Source organism: Mirounga angustirostris, unplaced genomic scaffold, assembly GCF_029215605.1.
Source record: "Mirounga angustirostris isolate CCGP_5_RB_7025 unplaced genomic scaffold, mMirAng1.0.hap1 SCAF_8, whole genome shotgun sequence".
Taxonomy (NCBI): Eukaryota; Metazoa; Chordata; class Mammalia; order Carnivora; family Phocidae; genus Mirounga; species Mirounga angustirostris.
Window position 1 is genome coordinate 39,562,603 of NW_026991716.1, and position 14,254 is coordinate 39,576,856.

General features: G+C 43.6%; 2 protein-coding genes across 6 annotated transcripts in view; one reads left to right on the forward strand and one right to left on the reverse strand.

Annotated features, from left to right (window-relative positions):
• Positions 1–10,447, forward strand: part of POLH (DNA polymerase eta) — a 36,737-nt gene extending 26,290 nt beyond the window's left edge. The window contains exons 7-11 of one of the 3 annotated variants that reach the window (XM_045866936.3): positions 1,334–1,453; positions 2,020–2,143; positions 2,663–2,728; positions 5,133–5,302; positions 7,077–10,447. In XM_045866936.3, coding sequence (XP_045722892.1) covers positions 1,334–1,453; positions 2,020–2,143; positions 2,663–2,728; positions 5,133–5,302; positions 7,077–7,971 — 1,375 coding nt within the window. In that variant the 3' untranslated portion in view covers positions 7,972–10,447. Of the gene's footprint in view, positions 1–1,333; positions 1,454–2,019; positions 2,144–2,662; positions 2,756–5,132; positions 5,697–7,076 lie in introns of those variants that run through there. The other 2 variants (XM_045866934.3, XM_045866937.3) reach the window with 2 other exon arrangements.
• The window catches only part of GTPBP2 (GTP binding protein 2), a 43,930-nt gene that overhangs the window by 24,377 nt on the left and 5,299 nt on the right, over positions 1–14,254 (reverse strand). For 2 of the 3 annotated variants that reach the window (XM_045866942.3, XM_045866941.3), the window contains 3 exons: positions 13,924–14,095; positions 13,351–13,515; positions 12,899–13,115 (listed from right to left, as the gene is read on the reverse strand). In XM_045866942.3, the coding sequence (XP_045722898.1) occupies positions 12,939–13,115; positions 13,351–13,515; positions 13,924–14,095 (514 nt within the window). In that variant the 3' untranslated portion in view covers positions 12,899–12,938. Of the gene's footprint in view, positions 1–12,898; positions 13,116–13,350; positions 13,516–13,923; positions 14,096–14,254 lie in introns of those variants that run through there. The other variant, XM_064597644.1, reaches the window with a different exon arrangement.

A 14,254-nucleotide genomic window follows, 5' to 3' on the forward strand; every position in this document is an offset into this window, starting at 1 on the left:
AGGAGATTTTGAAAAACACAGAGACTTTTTTTCCTAATGAACCTTCAATTCTGTATTATCTGTGGAAGTTGCTTAATCCTGAATTTTAAAAATGAACTGGTTTTTAGCTGTATATTTAATTTCCCTCTAGCCTTTTTATTCATGTCTGTTACTAAATAACAAAACAAATGGAGATTTTACTTCCTATTTTTCTTCTAATATGATATCAAGGTGTTCAGGGCTGCTGAACTGCTCCCAAACTAGCTGTGAGAGAAAAAGCCAAATAAAATGAATAACTAGGCTGTGCATACCAATGTGGGTCCTTGGCAAGGGTGTATGATATCGTGGAAGGGACAAGATGTAACAGTTGAAGGCAACAGTGAAAGTGCTATCAAGACTGTACGTGAGTGAGGCGCCTGGGTGGCTCAGTTGGTTAAGCGTCTGCCTTCGGCTCAGGTAATGATTCCAGCCCCACATCTAGCCCACATGGGGCTCCCTGCTCAGCTGGTGGGGGGGGCTGCTTCTCCCTCTCCCTCTGCCAGTCCCCCCTCCCCCGGCTTGTACTCTCTGGCTCTATTACTGTCAAATAAATAAAATCTTGGAAAAAAAAAGACTGTACATGAGTAGTTGCTAAATGAGTTGTACGGGTAGTTATCAGAGTTCATAGAAGAGAAATCTGAGGATTTATGAAAAAGACATGAGATTTTGTCTTGTCAGATGAGAATTGATGAGCAATTCTGATTTCAATAATGTTTTGAACACAAAGGGGGGAAAAGTATAAGGTATTTTCAGTGAGCTGGGACATAAACTAGTTTAACTGGACCAAAATGAAGAAGATATGTGCTAGAAATAGGACTGAAAAGGTAGGTTGATGACAGATTAAAGGAAGCCTCAAGGGCCAAGCTTAAGAATTATTATTATATTCTTGTTTTTTTTTTTTTTTAAGATTTTATTTATTTGACAGAGAGAGAGCACAAGCAGGGGGAGCGGCAGGCAGAGGGAGAAGCAGGCCTCCCCACTGAGCAGAGAGCCCAACTCCAGGCTTGATCCCAGGACTCTGGGATCAGGACCTGAGCCAAAGGCAGACGCTTAACGACTGAGCCACCCAGGTGCCCCTAATCAATGACTTTAACCTTTTGTTTATGCTATTGTTAATCTTCCCAGGTCCTAACTCCCAGAGTATTTGAATTTCCAGAATCATTCAGTCTTATACTAGAAAATTAATAGTTTACAGGACTGACTCTCATTTTCCCAGAATCCTCTGGAGAGCTATTTACACAAGCAAAATTTCTTATGTCTGCTGCTAACCAGATATTTATGATGTGACCTATAAATTCTTTATCTCTTTTGTTAGCCGTAATCTTGGAGGAAAGCTAGGTGCCTCTGTCATCGAAATCCTGGGGGTGGAATACATGGGTGAACTGACTCAGTTCACTGAATCCCAGCTTCAGAGTCATTTTGGGGAGAAGAATGGGTAAGTGATTCCTAATACTTTTCAATCATAACCTTTATGGAGATGCTAAATTCAAATATGGACAAAAGCACCCAGTAAAATTTAGACCTATCTTTAAGTTAACATTTGTTCCTCGAGGTAATATCATTGGTCCTTTTGCTTTAAAATATTAAATCACTGTGGCCTGTCAGTCTAGAGTAGTTTTTCATTTACCTAAATAGGTTGATAGGCTTGGGTATATACATCATTTTTGTGTGCTAAAATGCTGATAATTCCCTTAAAATCTTTGTAAGTAAGTACCAAAAAACTTGGGGATATGAATCAGTGGTTTGCTTGGCACTTTTCCAAAAATACAAATGATGACTTGACTTTAAAAAGCATAACCAGGTGTTCCTCTCCTTGGCAATATATTGCACTAGAATTATTTGGGAAGGGCAGGGATTCTGTCAGAGGTGAAGTATACTTAATTTTGGACATATTTTTCCTTTTCCATGAAGGAGATAAAAGGGTAGCGCAAGGTAGGTATTTTATTTTAACAAAAATAAGCGTTTGCTTTCACCTTAAAGTTTTTTTGCTGCTTTTATTAGATCTTGGCTATATGCCATGTGCCGTGGGATTGAACATGATCCAGTTAAACCCAGGAAACTACCTAAAACCATTGGCTGTGGCAAGAACTTCCCAGGAAAGACGGCCCTGGCTACTTGCGAACAGGTAGGCAGGCATTCTTGACGAGAAGATTGCCTCTTTTACAGGGGTTAGTGGATAGGTTTTGATAACTGCAGAAAGTTTAATAAGTTAGATGGGACCTTTCGGTTGTGAAGTATGAAGGTCTTTTTTTGTGTGTGTTGAAAATGGAGCTTGATTTATTATTTTTTCCACCCAAAAAGAAATAAAATGGAACTAACTGAAGTTCGAAATGGAATTACTCAGTTTTTGAGTAGGTGGTAACTTGGAAGGCCTGGGATATTATGCCCCAAGTTTGTGTGTGTCCTTTTTTCTCAGAGCTGAAACATGCCTGAAGTTCATCTGATGGCATGCCAGCCAGAAAAGAAAATGAAAATCTTGAGCTAGAGCAGGTCAGAAAATTTCTATAATCTGGTGATCCCTTGGTTATGGGGGAGATTTTATTGTACACTTATATTTGTGGGAGAACTGAACAAATCCTCCATCTAGTATTATAACAAACCTAGAATTTTTAAATGAAAGATTAAAGTCTCAACATTTTTTTAGGTCCAATGGTGGCTTTTGCAATTAGCCCATGAACTAGAGGAGAGACTAACCAAGGACCGAAATGATGTAAGATTTTCTTTCTTCATTCTTGGGGTGAGCTTTGGGATTTAATTACCAGTTGTTAATTACCTGAAAGAGGAGTAGAGACAAAGATACAAAAAGATACCAGATTAGGAAATTTTTTTTTTTAATATATATATTTTTAAATTTGACAGAGACACAGCGAGAGAGGGAACACAAGCAAGGGGAGTGGGAGAGGAAGAAGCAGGCTTCCTGCGGAGCAGGGAGCCCGATGTGGGGCTCGATCCCGGGACTCTGGGATCATGACCTGAGCTGAAGGCAGAGGCATAATGACTGAGCCACCCAGGCACCCCTAGACTGGGAAATTTTGAGAAATCTTTTATCTTCTTCCATAGAACTCCCATAAAACTCAACATGATCGGGGCACCTGGGTGGCTCAGTCGGTTAAGTGGCTGCCTTCGGCTCAGGTCATGATCCCAGCGTCTGGGATCGAGCCCCGCATCCGGCTCCCTGCTCGGCAGAGAGCCTGCTTCTCCCTCTCCCTCTGTCTGCCGCTCTGCCTGCTTGTGCTCTCTCTCTCTCTCTCTGTTAAATAAATAAATAAATAAATAAATCTTAAAAAAAAAAAACCAAAAACCTCAACATGATCTTTGAAAGCCTAGAACTGTGAACATATGACTACCTCATCCCCCTCATTACTATTTGCCTCTACTCTTTTGTATATTTCTTATCTAAACCCCCCTGCAATCTGATGAAGATCTGGTGGATCTTCATCAGAATACAGAGCCATTAAAAAGGGCATTCAGGGATTAGACTGTAAATTATTGCAATTTAAATATAGTCCAAGTGACAGAAAATTACTGGCAGTTTTAGAGATAGAGTATGAAGTCAAAGATTTGACATCTGATGATTAGTTTATCCTTTCCTTAAAAAAAAAAAAGCTTTATTGGGGTGCCTGGGTGGCTGATCCTGGGATCGAGCCCCTTCTCCTCTCCATCTCTCTCGTTCTCTCTCTCAAATAAGTAAATTTTTAAAAATATCTTTAAAAAATAGCTTTATTAGTATATATTTTACATACCATAAAATTCACCCATTTACAGTATACAGCTAGTAGTTTGAACTTAGTATATTCCAGAATTGTTTCAACCATTCCACAATCAAGAACATTTTCATCACCCAGAAAAGAAATCCTATACCCATTAGCAGTTTCCCCGTTCTAGGCAACTGCTAGTGTGCTTTGTCTTCATAGACTTACTATTCTGGACATTCCGTGTAAGTGGACTAAGGCAATATGTGGCCTTTTGGCTGGCTTCAGATCTTTTGGTTAACAATAGTTTCAAGACTCACTCATATTGTAACATGTTTCAGTATCTTTTTTCCTTTTATGAATGAATAATATTCTCTTGTATGGATATGCCATAGTTTGTTTATCCATTCATCAGTGAATGGATATTTGAGTTGTTTCCACTTTTTGGCTATTATGAACAGTGTTGCTGTGAACATCCATGTACAGATATTTGTGTAGACATGTTTCCTTTCTCTTGGGTATATGCCTAGGATTAGAATTGCTGGTTCACATGGTAACTATATTTAGCATTTTGAAGAACTACCAGACTGTTGCTGTACTATGTTACATTCCCAGCAATGTAAAAAGGGTTTAATTTCACTATGTCCTTGTTACTGCCCCTTTCTTATTTTAGCAGACGAGTGCATATGGTTTTCAGGTGCTTATTGGCCATTTTCTTATCTTCTTTGAAGAAATTTGTCAAGATTCTTTGCCCATTTTTGAAGTGGTTTATTTGTGTCTTCATCACTGAGTTTTTAGAGTTCTCTCTATATTCTGGGTGTAAGTCCCTTGTCAGACAAATCATTTGCAAATATTTTCTCCCATTCTGAGGGTTTTTTCACTTTCCTGATGGTATTGTTTGGTATGTTCTCTCGTGTTTCCACATCTAGGAGTCCTACAAGTCAACTGTACACTGTCAGAAATCATCCACAACTACCTGTTTGCCCCTTGTTAGCTGAATTGGTGGTGGTGAATGTTTGTTCTTTGGTGGGCCACATAAAGAGGGAGAGGATCCCAGTTGTTATGGGCCTACTTGCCTTTGCTCACTAGGTGTCGCTCTGTCCTCATTTATCTTTATAAGGCTTCATAAGGCTTTAAAAGCCTTAAAGTGGGGCTTTTCCTCCCACTTTGTATCTAATGCAACACAGTAAGGATCCCTGGAAATTGATCTGTCTTTAAGCTTAAAAGGACTTTATGCCAAAAGTAATTCTGGATGTATAAGATCCTTGTCATATCACTGTTTAAAGTATTAATTAAGGGTGATTATTTCCAAACCATTCTGTCACCCTGGTTCTTAATTTCCTCTCACACGAGTTCAGTATATATAAAATCCAGATGCTCACAAGAACTTTAGTTCTGGTCTCAATCCTTTTATACCCACAGAATGACAGGGTGGCCACCCAGTTGGCTGTGAGCATTCGTGTACAAGGAGACAAACGTCTCAGCAGCGTACGCCGCTGCTGTGCCCTTACCCTCTATGATGCTCACAAGATGAGCCATGATGCGTTTGCTGTCATCAGGAACTGTAACACCTCAGGAATCAAAACTGACTGGTGAGTTGAATTCTAGCCTGTCTTCTTAGAAGACACTTGAACCCTGACTTGGTCTAAAATTCGTGGGTACATAGCTTTCCAGCTGGGGTAGGTTCTTGGTGACTCTTGCTAGGAGGACCTATCCCAGAGAGGAATGGCAGAACACAACAGAAACACCAGAAATAAGGCAGCTCAACTACAGCTTCTGTGCTGACATTTGGTGCATTCCAGTTCTGAGGGGTGGGTTTCAGAGGCAAAGTAAACCAATATTATCCCTACCTTTGCTGCAATCAGAGGGAACAACCAATTGCATGTGTGAGTATGGAAGTCAAGTTTCAAGGATACACTTGGGAACTTCTCTCTCAACACTTGATTGTTCTATCTTAAAACTATCTTCCTTGATAATGAAAGCGACCTGTATTTATTGATAATCTCAATCTAACATCCCAACCCAATTACAAGCTCCACTGGCATAATACCGAATGTCATATTAAATTTCACTTCATTTGGTAATGAAAAATAACCAAATATATCATTGGAATGTGTTTATTTATTGCTCAGATATTAATGATTTTCAGTATGGGAATCCTTTATTTAACATAGCCTGTTACATTGAAAAAAGTATTCCTAATTCACAATGGAAATATAATTATGTGAGAAACATAAATTGGTTGTTTACTTATAGATCTATACTGAAGATTATAAAAAATAAAATTTAACCTGAAACTAATGTGACATTGTGTCAACTACAAATAAATAAATAAATATTCATTGAACACCTAAGTTATTGCTTATCTAACTCTGTGGGTACTACTGTATGTGCAGACCTACAATATGATGGGGTCTCTAAAGCTGGAATCTTTGTTCTTTGTGTGGAATAGTTTATTTAACTTTTACTTCCTGGTATATGTGTTTATTTTCAAATATTGAACAGTTTCATTGAACTAAAAGATAAATATGATACTGTGTTCATATGAAGCCTTATAAATTGACAGACTCTAATAATTTATCGGGAATGTGAAATCTGTTGACAGGAAGCATCAAAATGATCTGATTATAAGAGTGTCCAAAAGCATGAAACCAGGGGATAGTGAGATACTGTCATAACAGTTTTAAAACGGCATTTACTCTTTACCTTATCGAGAGACTAATCTGTATATAAAAGCATGTTTTATCATCTGAAATTCAACTCATGTGAAAATTATTTGAGTAATTAGACATAACGAGTAACTCTATGGCAGGAATTTCTTGAAATGTTTCTGAGACTAGATTAGGTCATTCCAGTTGTGGGATTTCATTCTCTAGAAATTCGAGTTGCAAGTCTGTCAGAATGAGGGTTATAATGGTGGTGCCCTCTTTAAAAACAGAATGGGTAACAGGGTTTTTTTCAAGAGAATTCCCAATCTAAATATTCTAAAGTTTTTTTGTTGCCCTGACTAACATTTCTTGCCTCAGTCCTAAATTATAACTGCTCTTATGTATCTTCTGATGTACCTTATGAATACCTAGCTGTCAGGGGATCCATTTTGTGTATGTCTGACGTGGTTAGGTGTTCACCAAGTCAGCAGTTCTCAAGATGTGGTCCTAAGCCAGCAATATCAGCATCACCTAGGAACTTGTTAGGAAGGCATATTCTCTGCGTATTCCAGGTCTACTGAATCTGTACTAATCTGATGCCCTAATATTTAAGAACACTGCAGTAATAGTTTCCTCTTGCGGCAGAATCATAATCCCAGTCATTTACAAACTGCATATGTGACCTAGTGCTAATCTTGTTCCTTTACTTTCTGTATAGGTCCCCTCCCCTCACAATGCTCTTTCTCTGCGCTACCAAATTCTCCGCCCCTGCCCCTTCATCTTGCACAGACATCACCACCTTCTTGAGCAATGACCCAAGTTCCCTGCCAAAGGTGCCAGTTACCAGTCCAGAAGCTAAGACCCAGGGATGTGGCCCAGCAGTGACAGCCACTAAGAGAGCAACCACTTCTCTGGAATCATTCTTCCAAAAAGCTGCAGAAAAGCAGAAAGTCAAAGAAACTTCACTGTCATCTCTTACTGCCACTACCCAGGCCCCCATGAGCAATTCACCATCCAAGCCCTCCTTACCTTTCCAAACCAGTCATACTACGGGAACTGAGCCCTTCTTTAAGCTGAAGAGTCTACTTCTAAAGCAGAAACAGCTTAATAATCCTTCAGTTTTCTTCACTCCACAAAATCCACAGTCCAGCCGTGAAGAGTTAACAAACTGTCTTCCAGCAGAGTATCCAGACTGCACCCCTGTCTGTCAAGCAGCATTGAAGCTAGGATCCTCTAAAACAACTCCTACAGAGATGGATTTGGCCCAGAACAGCCCAAGCAGGCTTGCTTCTTTAACTTCCAGCTCTGCTCTGGAGGTGGCTCAGAAATCAACTACTACCCCAAGTCCTATGGCAGCTGAGGACCAAGTGCCCTGTGAGAAGTGTGGCTCTCTGGTACCTGTCTGGGAGATGCCAGAACATATGGACTATCATTTTGCACTGGAGTTGCAGAAATCCTTTTTGCAGCCCCACTCCTCAAACTCACAGGCTGTTCCTGCCGGTTCTCCTCAAAGCAAAAGAAATCCCAAGAGCCCTTCAGCCTCCAGTAATAAACGCCCTAGGCCTGAGGGCATGCGGACATTGGAATCATTTTTTAAGCCATTAACACACTAGTGCTGCCCTCAGGCTTGTTGCAGGGTTTTAATATTTTACCTGGAAACTAGGAGATGGAAATATGCTCACTTCGCAAGGAAATCTGTAACTTTATGAAATTTTTAGTAAGAGAAATAATCCAGTTAGATGCGGAGTTAAAACTCCCATCTCTTCACATGCATGGATCCCAATTCCATTGCTGACAGAGATGTAAAAACTAACTTATCTTGCAGATATCACTGCTTTGAGTTTTTAATCATCAGAGTTTAGGGAGGCAGTGTCAGAGTACAAATGTGTGGGCCTCGAAGCCTAGGAGAGGCACTTTCCTTATCTGTACAACTGATAAACCTTACAGATTATGGGAGATTAAGGACAGTGTATTTAAAGTACGTGGCTTAAAGACGGCACAAAATAGGAACTGAGAAAAAAACGTTTTTTTAAAAAATTTTCTCCAAGCGGGCGCGCCTGGGTGGCTCAGTCGGTTAAGCGACTGCCTTCGGCTCAGGTCATGATCCTGGAGTCCCGGGATCGAGTCCCGCATCGGGCTCCCTGCTCGGCAGGGAGTCTGCTTCTCCCTCTGACCCTCCTCCCTCTCATGCTCTCTGTCTCTCATTCTCTCTCTCTCAAATAAATAAAATCTTAAAAAGAAAAAAAAAATCTTTAAAAAAAAAAAAAATTTTCCCCAAGCTCTGTGATGGGGGCAGTTCAGATAATGCTTTGACCGAAATGTGAGGTTTGAGAACATGAGGTGAAGACCTGAAACCCTAAAGTGGTAACTAGTTTAGGGTAGCGCTCTGTACACAGAAGCTGCTCAATAAATACCGCATTTCAAACAAGTAAATCCTGTTATGGCCACAGTTTTAGCCACTGGCCCTTCTACCTCTTGCATTTGGTCTAGTGTAGAATGAGATTGTTAATGGACCAGTTCAGGAACTCTGTTTAGATTGGGTAAGTCATGCTCAGAACGAGATCATCTCTAGAATCTTCCTAGGCTGAGTGTGATTTTGAGGAACAGCAGCATCAGGGTCATCAGGGAACTTGTTAGAAACTGTCTCGGGCGCCTGGGTGGCTCAGTTGGTTAAGCGACTGCCTTCGGCCCAGGTCATGATCCTGGAGTCCCTGGATCGAGTCCCGCATCGGGCTCCCTGCTCAGCGGGGGTCTGCTTCTCCCTCTGACCCTCGCCCCTCTCATGTGCCCTCTAATAAATAAATAAAATCTTTAAAAATACATAAAATAAATAAAATCTTAAAAAAAAAAGAAATTGTCTCAGCCTTGGGGCGCCTGGGTGGCTCAGTCGTTAAGCGTCTGCCTTCGGCTCTGGTCACGATCCCAGGGTCCTGGGAGCGAGCCCCACATTAGGCTCCTGCTCAGCCGGAAGCCTGCTTCTCCCTCTCCCACTCCCCTGCTTGTGTTCCCTCTCTCACTGTCTCTCTCTCTCTGTCGAATAATAAAATCTTAAAAAAAAAAAATTGTCTCAACCTTACCCCCATTCCTACTGAATCAGAATCTGTATATTAACAGGATTCTCCAGGGTGTTTGAGAAATACTGATCTAGAAGATGGCGTGGCCAGCCAGGTTTGTAGAGGGCAATGACATTTCCTTAAACCCTAAAGTACAAACTTAAGAGGTAGTGCTTGGCTTTCAGGGTCACTGGCATGTTCCTGTCTTCCCTTCTGATGTTTGAATATTTAGCTTAGGGTTTATTGTAGCTCTCTGCACTTATCTGTGTTTATAGTACTGTATTCTTAATCTGCATTCTTCTATGTGGAAAATCAGCTTTTTTGATATGGGAAACCTTGTGTCACACAGAGAACCCAACTGAAGATGAACTGAACTAGGTGGTGTTGGGGGAAGTGAGTAGGAAGAATGGTGTACGTATCCCTCCTCTCATACATAATACACAAACGAACTGCTTTTCAAACTTATTTATAAATTGGGGGGGGGGTCTGTATTTAGTTTGAAGAAGGGGGCAGCATTTGAAAAACGCTGAGTGTAGCAGAAAATTACTTCTTCCTTCAAAAATATTTTCCTCTTGTAGCAGTTGAATACTGTGTACATGGCCCTTTCCTACTAGATTTGTAGTTTCTTGAGGGCAAGAATTCTTCACACTGCCTTGCACATAATAGGTGCTTGAGATTCACTGGATGAAAAATACGTAGTAAATAATTTTAGATGATTACTGGAACTGGGAGTAAAAATGTACACGCCACTGGTGTGGTGGGAGGGGCTGCTTTACACATCTTTTTATCCTCCTAAATGTTCCATTAACGTAGCAAGGTATAGCTCACTGGTTCCTGAAGATGTTTTACTAAATACTGATATCATGGGACACCTGGGTGGCTCAGTCGGTAAAAGCGCCTGCCTTCGGCTCAGGTCATGATCCCTTGGTCCTGGGATCGAGTCCCACCTGCTTCTCCCTCTGCCTGCCCCCCGCCCCCCGGCTTGTGTGTGCTCGCTCGCTCTGACAAATAAATGAATAAAATCTTTAAAAAAGTACTGAGATCATTTTCTAAAATTTCCTTTCTTAATCCAGTGAAAAGTAAAAAAAAAAAACCCTAAAATGAAGCAATACTCTCCTTCGGGTACTATACAGATTAAGTGGAACAACTTTTGAACACTTTGATTGGAAAGAGTCATATAGAAAAGCAATGTGGTAGAAACTCGGGTTTCATTGGACTTCTAGAGGCCAAGACGGGGGAAGGGGTAACTAGTCACGACCATACCAGGAGCACACCTTCTGTTTTCTTGGAAATGCCAACCCTGCCCCAGCACACTGACAATTAGCCTGTGGAGGGGACAGCAGACAGACATGCAAAAGTCAGCGTTGGGTGAAAGCTATAGTACGTTTTCGCTGAATACAACCTACTCTCTGAGCTGTTTATCAGCAACTGCACAGAAGGAAGTAAATAGCTCTTAGTCCCCAACACAGGAGGAAGAGGAAGTTCTTCAACCACAGGCTTCTTACGGTAGCAAGTTAAGCCAGTGATATTTTTTAAAAACAGCAGAGCTTGAATAGTTAGGGAAGCTATAACTTTAATACCCTGGAGATGGGGGCGCCTGCGTGGCTCAGTCGGTTCAGCTTCCCGCTCTTGATTTTAGCTCACGTCATGATCTTGGGGTCTTGAGATCAAGCCCTGTGTCAGGCCCAGCTTGGGAGATTTTCTCTCTCTCTGTCCACCCGCCCACCCAACACCAACCCGGCTGCTCGCTGGCACGCACTCTCCCTCTTAAAAACAAACAAACAAACAACCCTGTAGACAGAATGCCTCATGGGACCTTGGGCCACATTTATCATCAAATTTCTTTTGTAAGGATCAGTACTCAAAACGCAGTCCTATAAAACATGACAGGTACTCTGAACACAGAAACAGGAAGAAAGGACTAAGGTTTCGCTGGGTGGCCCTCAGAGCTCCAAGAAGCCAGTTTAGGCTACGTAAACTTCACTTCAGGCTATTTTGCATTGCTAGGGAAAGTCCGAGGGCCAGATTGCCAAGACTCTAAGATCCATTCTTCATTAAGTAGCTGGCACACTAATCTCCCAACCTCTGACAGGCACGGAGCGGTCTCCTCACCACTGTGACCACGGCAGGGGGCGTGGTTACCTATCTCAGCTGAAAAGGCGGCAGTTTCACTTTCTATTCTGCTCACTTGAGAACTATGCAAATAGGCCAGAATAGCCAGGTCACGATACCAGAACACTGATCCGCATGGGAGGGAGAGGAAAGGAAGAATGGTGAATGAGACACCAGATGGGTTCCTTCCCCATTCAGGGCTCAGCAGTGTTAGGGTTTCACTTGTCTGATCCTGAAGAGGAATCTAGCTCTGGAAGCTGAGCCCGTATCTTAAGCATAAGCACAGTGTATTCAATAAAACATTTTTTATTCTGTACAATATATATGTGTGTATTTAAATATATATATATGTATATATATGTGTGTGTGTGTATATGTGTGTGTGTGTATATATATATAGATATACACACACACACATATATATGCAGAGAAACCTGAACCAACAAATCCCTGAGTCCGGGGAACCCAGGACATTAACAAAGGGAAAGGAGGGAGTCCATGCCCTAAGAGTAGGAAATATGGCAACATCTTTCCCTTTCCTCTAGGTTCCCTGCAACAGAGGGAGGACTTACATGGGAGCAGGAAGGGGGGGGAAAGGGTGGCAGGATGAGGAGCTGTGGGTCAGGTCCCCAGTCACTCGTCTGGGAAAGTAAAACACTGTTTGATCCAGCATTAAAACCAACAAATCACTGCAGAGGAGGGGACAAGACTGATTGACATGCAGCTGACCTTCGGTATGCCAAACCTGAGCTTGGCAGCCCCACGCCTGGGCCAGCACGACAAATAGCACCTGTGGGGCCTATGAGCAGAGAAATGGGAAATGGCCCTTGAGTGAAGAAGGGAAAGGAGACAAAGCTGAGGAACAGACCTCATGTCTCAGCACAAGGTGGGAGCTCTGTCCCTGTGCCATTTCTTCAGACCCTGGGCCACCAGATGGCCAGGAGCAAATGTCTTTTGTCCACAGTCAAGTAGAGATGGGCAACTTACATGGCCTTGAGAAGAGGTATAGAAAAAGGAGTGCTTTCGAGGACCACCCCCAGTTGTTGTGACAATTCCTGAAGTGCAGGGACCACACCGGCGAATCATGCTCAGTCTCGACAGTGGGGCCAAGGTGGCGGTGGTCAGCTCCCTCCAGCAGACAGGCCATGGGGTTGCCAGGGTTGATGAGCCAACCAGGTGGGCACACAGCTGCTGAGCACTGCCCTGAATTCTCCTGTCTTCTCCCTCAGGACTGCCCCTCCCTGGCCACACCGAGCTTGGCACCTCTCCAGAAAGGTGGCAGGGAGCATGGGGCAGAGAGCACCGGTCTCTCCCTTGCCTATTAACACACAGAGCCGCCAACAGTGGGCAGCATGGCCAGAAGTCACCTCATGTATTGTAGGGACAGCAATGGAGCTGTGCCTGCCTGGAGGAGTTCAGAAGCCCATGTTGGCCTGGGCCTCTCCTGCTGCAATGGCTTGTACATCGGTGACATGGCCGATGCCCTTGGTGACACCCTCCCGGAACAGCAGCTTGGCGCCCACCTTCAGGTACTCTGGGTGTTTCAGGAAGCGGAAACGTACCACTGCCTTCTCCCCTGTCCGCAGCTTGTCCTGCAGCAGATACGCCATCACTCGTCCTGGACAGTGCCTCCCATCCCATTCTCTACGAGCCTTGGCTCTCCACCCTCAGGGGCCTATCAGGCTTCTACCCACCCAGAGTGGGGCTCTGTCCCCTTTGTGGGATCAGGGAGTTCTCTGTGAGTCTGGGGTCAGGCCTCCTTCCTTTCTGGAGGCACAAGAATTCTAACTTTTCCCTGGAAAAACGGCACGGCTGGGTCCCTCTCACCTTGGCATGGATCTTTTCCACCACTGCTGTCTGACGTACATTGCCCACGTGTACTGTCACCTGGAAGCCTCGCCGGAACGTGGTGGCATGGAACAGTAGGACTATCTCTGCCTCGAACACTGAGCAGATGGTAGGATTCATCTCGGGGCTCACCATCACCATGCCCTGCGGAGGCACAGCCCCCAGACCAAGGGCAGACCTGGCATTAGTCTCTCCCTCCCCCACCACCGTCACACCCTCTCCAGCTCCTGAACCTCTTCCTCTAGGACTTCGAACACAAAGACCTTAGAAGACAATATTCAAAACTCTCCACTTAGAACTCTTCCTCATCCCTGCCATGTCCTCTAATCCTTCTAATGCTTAGTATTTCTAGGCTCCTGGACGACAATGATCCATATTTAAGTATTCTCAGTATTCCAAGCCTTTTTCATACAGTCTATGTAACCACCTTCTTGGGTTAGAGACTATTTCCTTTGAGTTCCTCTGAAGCATCTTAGGTGCTTCTCATTCAAGCAGTCAGTCTCCCAGGCACTTCTCTTTGGGTTCCCTCTCCAACCCATCCTCCCACCTTACCTTGCGAAGAAGTGCACGGTCAAAGTCCCCGAGGGCCAACGTAGCAGCCTGACCAGCTCGCAGCACACGACAGGCAGAGCGGTTGCGCTGGATGCTGCACACTCTCAGCTCCAGGAAGCAGCCATCATCCGTGGGGCCCACCACCAGCTGGTCCCCCTCACGGCAAATCCCACTGCGGCCCAGAGGGCAGGTGGCACGGTGTCAGTTTAGCACCCCCTACCCCCAACAACCTCCTCCTCTGCGAGGGTCACCCAGAACATTCTTTCCCTTCTAAGCTGACTCCCTCGGTTGCGGGGTGGGGCGCAGGGGAGGAGGCCCCAGTTCAAGCTTC